This window comes from Biomphalaria glabrata, chromosome 1, assembly GCF_947242115.1.
Source record: "Biomphalaria glabrata chromosome 1, xgBioGlab47.1, whole genome shotgun sequence".
Classification (NCBI taxonomy): domain Eukaryota; kingdom Metazoa; phylum Mollusca; class Gastropoda; family Planorbidae; genus Biomphalaria; species Biomphalaria glabrata.
The window spans coordinates 41,765,179-41,772,635 of record NC_074711.1 but is presented as its reverse complement, the minus strand read 5'-3'; the positions used below and the strand labels follow the sequence as shown (position 1 = coordinate 41,772,635).

The following is a 7,457-nucleotide window of genomic DNA, read 5'->3' as shown; positions in this document are numbered from 1 at the left end:
TAAGTAATTTATGTCATACTAACTTGTTACATTAAAAAATTTTTTACTTTTTTTTAAAGAGCAAAAAATCTATTTAGTATGCATAAAACATGAATATAATTTAAAACAATTAACAAGGAGTACTTATTCATGTAAACTACAATGTAACATAATACATACATATAGGAAAAAATCTTTGAATGAGAGATTAGCTCTTCACAAGACAATGAGATCAATTAGATATTAATTCAATAAAATTAGTTAGGCCAGGTTCACATCTATCTTCACCTATCCCCTAGTCTGTTGGGGCACCACACAAGATTTCTCCATTCCTCACTGTAATTTGTCTTAGATAGAATTGTATTCACTGACAGGCCTGTCCATTCTTTGATGTCTTCCCATTGCTTTCTATGTCGTCCTCTTCATCCTGGTACTGTTCCCTGAAGGAAGGTCTTTGTGAGTACTGAGAACCTTGTAATATGGCCATAGAGTTTGAGTTTACGTTTTTGGACAGTGGTTAGCAAGTCATGGTGGGGTCCCATTTCTGTATTAATCCTGTTTCTAATCTCTTCATTCATGATGCTGTCTTTGTAAGGGACACCTAGGATTTCAACTATATCTTCATAACTATCAGTTTATTGAATACATATGAATATTAACAATGTAATAGTAATATTAATAAATCTCCGTATTCTGTGGTATCTAGTCATTAGTCAAACTAACAATGTGGACTACTTCGGGGGCCAGTTTTGAGTTTGTTTTTCCACAAAAACTGTCTTTGTAACCTTGTTTTTTTTCTGTTAACATAAACCTAGATTTAGACTTAACATTATACATTAACTCTTTCTCTCCTTTATTATTTGTCCACGCTTCGAAGGAGTTCTTCTTTTAGCTCATTACTATTTCACTACCCTGTTAGGATTTAATAACTTTGCTTTTTATTTATCAGAAAATGTATTTGGTCTAGGATTAAAGGGGAATGCATGCTCTTTTACACAAAGTCAAGTTTATAAAATTAAATATTAATTTAATTTGATGAGGTCAATTCAACGATGGTATCGTCGATTAGGAAAGAAAGAGTTAAGCAAGCAAAAGAAACATTCTGTTACACATGAAATCATTAAAGATAATGAAGGTGATCCTATGGGGGCATTTTTTCTCCATCATTGTTGACATAACTGATGACATATTTAAAAGGCGATGAAAAGAGCATTATTTTCAGATATTTTGATTTCTGCTGATGGAATACTTAAAGAAATAGCAATCAGAGTCACTTCTAAGTTTATTATATTTTTGAGAACCAAAAAGTCTGCAGAATTGGCTGAACAAATATTCCAGCAATGAAAAATCATTTATTAAATACTGCAAGACCAAGGCTATGATGGTGCTTCCAATGTGAGTGGACAAAACAAAAGCCTTCAGGCATTGACTCAACAAAGCTGACACTTGCATACGATGTTTACTTTGATAACCACAACTTAAACTTGGTCTTAAATGATTTTTGTCAGCAGTATTCAGTCTTTTGCTTCATAAGTTTGTGGAAAGTAAAGACAATTTGATATTTGAGGTTTTTGGCACATCAGCACAATTTAGGCCATGTTGTGTCCATAAACCCTAAAGGGTTACTTCCTCTTTATAGCTCAGGCTCTAAATGTTACACAGCTAATTTATTACAAATAAGGTGGATTCATAGCTCATATAGCCAAAACTTACATAGTACAAATCATATGTAAATATATATTTACAATTACTTTGCCTTAAATCAAATTTTCGTAGTCAACCCCACATCCCGGATAAAGCCCAGTTATGTTCCCAGGGCCGACATAACCAAACAGTGTTTTTAAATTGTCTGCTCCAAATATTTCCCTCTAATATGCTGGCATCTAGGGCAATCAAGGAGGATTTGCTCCACAGTGAGATAAGAGTCCCACTGACTACAAACTGACTACTCTAAAGAGAAAACTTTATGATAAGATGTTACATTGGAAATGATTAAAAAAAACAAAGCCAGAGCTGCTATTGAAAACAAACTTGATGTTTTTATGGAAGGCTTCTTTGAAGGATTGTACTTCTGAACAACATACCATAGCCATATATATCTATCTTATATAATACAGACGTTACTTCAAAAAAGATGATTATGTTTGGTAAAATGTTTTACATGTTTCGGATGTTCCTTCAGAGTTGAAGATAGTTTACTTCCTAGTCCAAACCTCCCGCAGGACGACGGGGGATGGGTGCGGGCAGGGTTTGAACCCTCGACCGTCGATAAATCCGAACGACAGTCCAGCACGCAAACCGCACGACCAGGCAGCCATCCATTATGCCCTATGACAGTGATGCCCAAACTAATTCGACCAGCGGGCCACTTTAATTTCTGACACTCATGTCGCGGGCCACATGAACGAAAATGTTAAAAAGAAAAAAAAAAAAAAACGAAATGAAATTTACCTGAATTTGAAACTATTGGATTAGAAACCTGTGGATCTAGTACTTACATTAAGGAATATCCGAATTGATTTCTGTTTCAAGCGTCAGAAAATGGCTTAATTCCTATACTTAAAATAAGAGCAACATTGTAGCTAGCTTTGATGCCGACTCATTTTCTTGTCGCTTTTTGGTAAATATTTCCATCAATAATGTAATCTCTATGCGTAATTTAACAATCTTTTTATCCGCGGCTCAAAGTTTTATATGTTGTTCTTTTTTGAAACAGCCACACTTTCTTTACAGATCAAATATGTTGGCTTATTATCCACAAAAAAATGTTAAGATCCGTTCTCTTTGTCTGGTAGATTCTCATTTCATTAACACACTAAGGTTAAAGGTCATGGTACCAATCAATTAAAGAAAAATTGAGAGCCCTAACGTAGATAAAGATACATAAGTCAACCTTTTTTTTTTTTGATAGGGTTGTCTACACTTTGTGCCAACATTTCGGCGGGCCGGATGGAATCACGTCAGGCCCGCAGGCCGTATTTTGGGCATCACTGCCCTACGACATACAATGTAGGTCTTCCCATTTATTTGTTGTTGTTGTTACTACTGTTATGTTACTAGATAAGTAAGGAAATGAGTGAATGAAGTAAATGGAAAGAGATCTAGCTTGAATTTTTTTGTTGTTGTTGCATTGGGCATTTCAGTGGTAAGAACACACCATAATTTGCTTTGAATCCTCTTGCTTTCAGTGATATCCTTCACATCTTGAATACTTTTGGAATATCCATTGTTAACCTCAATTCATTGTTCTGCCATCTATTTGTATACACAAGTTTGAGTGCAAAGGATAAAAATGTAATGAAATCAGTCCAAACAAAAAAAGGTCAGACATGTTGACAATAAAACTTTACTCACAATAATGACAGTGTTTTTACAATGTGCAGCACACAGCTAGAAGGAACCATCTAAGTCTATCAGAAGGAGCTATGGCTCAGCTGACACACCTTCACAATAGTTACATCATAGCAAGATACAAATAGGACAATGATACATGTTCAGTCAAATAATAAAAGATAATGTCTTCACAGGGTCTGTTAGGTAAAAACTAAATGGGTTGGGATTTTTGTTTTGACATTTTTATTTAAGGCATTCAATGTTATAAGGGAAATTTTGTATTGGATTGATTTCAAACGACTAGAAATGTGCCAATGACATGCCAAAATTTATTATGATTCTCACAAACTATCAATTATAGATGCCCTAATGTCAGCATTTCCTCCTGGTCACATTTCAGAGGTAGGGAAATGAATGCCACCATTTGTCTCATTGAAGAGAAGAACTTTCAAACAAAACAAATGAGATGAGTGTTGTCAGGACATAAACAAGATGGGTTTCCATAAAGAAGATATCACAAACCACCATTGGATGCTGTTAGAGCCAGTTATCTATATACAGGATTGAAGTCTGGCTTCTCAGAATTCTGCTACTGGATTGGTTTACACCCCCCAAATCTTCACTTTGTTTCACTTTTGGCAAACTTTGATGCCAACTCTTAAACATGAACAAAAAGGGTAACAATAACATTCAGTAACATATTGCTTGAACAAAATATAGTACACAATATCTGGAGCAATGGGAGATGAACAATGTCACAGCCTGCTGACACCAATTGTAATGACTGAAGTGCCCAACAGCTCTGTGCCACTATACATCAGCTAACAGTTATTTTAAATCACAGGTCACTGGCAAGGGATTGAAAGGGGGAGTTGTGTCAAACAAATACATGGATAAGCACTGTACAGTTTCTATTTATAGAGAGAGCAAGCCTAGACACAGAGCTTCCTGGCCTGCAACATGGACAAGAAGCCATCACATGGCTCAATAGTTTTGGCAAGACCAACTCAATACTCTGGTCACATTATGGAGAGAAAAACCAAATACGCAATAATTATTATATATTTATATATATGTATATATTAAATACAGGACCAACAGAGCTGAAAGAAACTATTCAATACAGACCATAGTATATGAATACAAAGTACATAATGTTTTACTCTTGTTTTTCTCTCTATAACAACTAGTTTTATCACAAAAATTGTATAAGTAGACATTTGTAAAAAAAAATAATAATAATGGCAGCATAATAGAGTGTAGTGAGCTCAGGCCTGTTCAAAAATATCTGTATTACCATGTAATGGCTAAAAGCAAAAACCAAACACTTGATACTAATGTTAATGTACAATCTACAAAATGATTAAAAAAAAAAAAAAAAAAGAACTAGGGTAAAAACTAAGGAAAAAGAAAATATTGCTGCATTCTTTTTTGTTTCTAATGTTCACCCAAACTCTAGTAGCACATCAACTACAAACAAGTCCTAATCAATATACACTGATGAAGGTCAAAACTGTTGGGGTGTAACTAGTGAAAACTCCACAGCTAGTTCTGTGACTGGTGGCTAGCAGGAAACTACTCACTGGAACCATATAAAAACATAAACAAAATGAGATTCTAATTTGTCAGTCATGTCAGCACCAAGTCTTCAATTAGAGGACTGAATTTCTGAACCTGGGCTAAGCTTAAACCTTCAGGAGCACATGCTTGGTGGGGGTTCTCTTAAAGAAATTTCATGAGACTTCTTGTGAGTACTTCTACTAAAAGGAAACTTTGTAGGGAAAGAAGAAGAGCAGGTGTAGGGGATGCAGTACTTTCAGGGAGCTTTACAGTGCAATAAAACAACATTACAGGTTAGAACCAGGACAAATCAACTTGTTCATCAGTTCATCACAATAGTAGACACCATGTTTAATATCAAATAACATGCAAGTACTTTCAGTCCAACAGAGCTGACAACAAGTTCATCACATTCTAAAAATAAAGTCAATAAATACAACACTCTGAAAATTAAAGGTAGAAAACAACAGTTCAGAGAATGAAAATAAAAGCCAAATTTGAAGGTCTGAAATTCCCAAAGTGTAAACTTAACTTGACAATTTGATTTCAGTTTTTTTCTGTTGGTCCCTCCAACACTCACACTCCATCTCTACTTCAAAGCTAGCACTCACACACATTTCCCATCTCTACTTCAAAGCTAGCACTCACACACATTTCCCATCTCTACTTCAAAGCTAACACACACACTCAATAAAAACAATAGACTTTGGCATGTGTAATATATGTAACAGTAGACACACACATACAAGATTCTCAAGAACTTCAAACACAACACCTAGAGATCAGCTCAGACATTTCCATGGCTGATTTACACACATACAATGGCTACTTTACACACATTTAATGGCTAATTTACACACATTCCATGGCTAATTTACACACATTCCATGGCTAATTTGCACACATTTGTTGGCTAATTCAGACATTCCAAGGCATACTTATCATCTAAACATTTTTGGCCCATTATCTAGTTTTCAAAATAATACAACATTCAATTACATCACAAAGCCAAAAAAAGAAAATATCATTTGAATAGTTAAAAGAAAAAAAAGAATGTCCAGGTTTTGGACACAAGTGTTTAGGGAATCAACATCAACAAAAGTAGAGCATCATGTGTGTGTGACCGGATAGACTGGATAAGGAGTTGATGGTGAACAAAACATGCTAGTGGTGCCACGGCATCAGAATTATCAGAAGTCAACAAAACAAACAAGAATTATACAACAAAATAATGTGACATTGACTTCAACAATCACATTGATACAAGTTGTTTACAAATAGAATGTCTATATATAATATGTATGTTTGTATATGGATATATATATGTATATATATATTAAGGGATATTAGTATCAACAATGCATTCAGGGTAAAGGGGGGAAAGGGGTAGAGAAATATGTACATTAATTATGTAACAACACTCATACAAAATAGATATTAGATGAAATGAAAAACTAGGCTTCTGACTGAGGTTTGAAGGTGTTAAGAATTATTAGCACATCAAGTGACTCCTCCTGTGTTTGGCACAGCGTACTTGAACAAAGTCCTCATTCCCTCAATGTTGCCAAACATATCTCAAGGCACTAACTGTTACAATAGCCAAATCACTCCTCACTAGAAATAAACAAGTGTCTAACATGTGAACATTTTAATATGGCAGCAAAACCTCTACAAACCAGCTGTAGAAGGGAGACTATCTATAATTAGTCCATTGACGAAAAGAAATGTGTAACTAAGAGATAGTCTACCGAAATTCGATTTGAAATCTTCCTAATGCTAATCATGTTTTCCCCAACGTAGAAAAAAAAAAGGTATGGCTATGAAATGCTGCTGAAGAAGAGAAACTAAGTCAGTTGAAGTCCTAGTGTTAAGTACAAGTAGTGGCTACAATCTTGACTGGCTTCATCACAATCTCAACTGGTGAAATGAATCCTCCTCCTGTGTTGCTTCTTGTGGCTAGACACATTCCACTGGGGGGAGGGAGATGTCACCATAACAACAAGAAATACTAGGAAGCTAACAACACTGTTCAGGACATGCTTGCTGTGCTCATTTGTAAGGCAACAAGGGCCGGAACTGAAAAGTTGTCTTAGACTTTTGTTCTTTTTACGTTCCTTCATCCATGGGTTCTGATTGCTGCTCTGGAGAGGTCCTGGGGAGAAACAATGACACCACTCTGTAGTTTATTCAGCTAAAAGGTAAATCGTTGATACCATAAGAAGTGCATGCATTTTATTTAGCTCATTGTTAAAGTAACAGAGTTAATAAACAAAACTAATAAACTATAAATTAATGTTATGTTCTTTCCGGAGACATTAGAAATGAAAGTACCTCTTTTACAATTCCACATAAATTGTAACCATCAATAAGAGCGAACTAATTGCATAAATACAAAAAAAATAAAAAATCATCTTCCCAAGATTTAGAGGGAATGTGCTTGACTAACCATCTGAATATCCCATATATTGAGCCCAAATCTACATGGATAATGTTAAAAATAAAACACTAATTGAATAGTGAAAGCACAAGTTAATGACCAATCTTTCAAGTGTTTTTTTCAGGTAGATAATCCAGTGCAAATAGAA

At 34.9% G+C, this 7,457-nt stretch overlaps 1 protein-coding gene across 9 annotated transcripts in view; it reads right to left on the bottom strand.

Annotated features, from left to right (window-relative positions):
* Positions 1–3,307: 3,307 nt before the first annotated feature.
* LOC106080080 (histone deacetylase 4-like) overlaps positions 3,308–7,457 on the bottom strand; it is a 90,574-nt gene continuing 86,424 nt past the window's right edge. For all 9 annotated transcript variants that reach the window (XM_056037095.1, XM_056037087.1, XM_056037099.1 and 6 more), the window contains one exon: positions 3,308–7,024. In XM_056037095.1, coding sequence (XP_055893070.1) covers positions 6,979–7,024 — 46 coding nt within the window. In that variant the 3' untranslated portion in view covers positions 3,308–6,978. The remainder of the gene's footprint in view (positions 7,025–7,457) is intronic.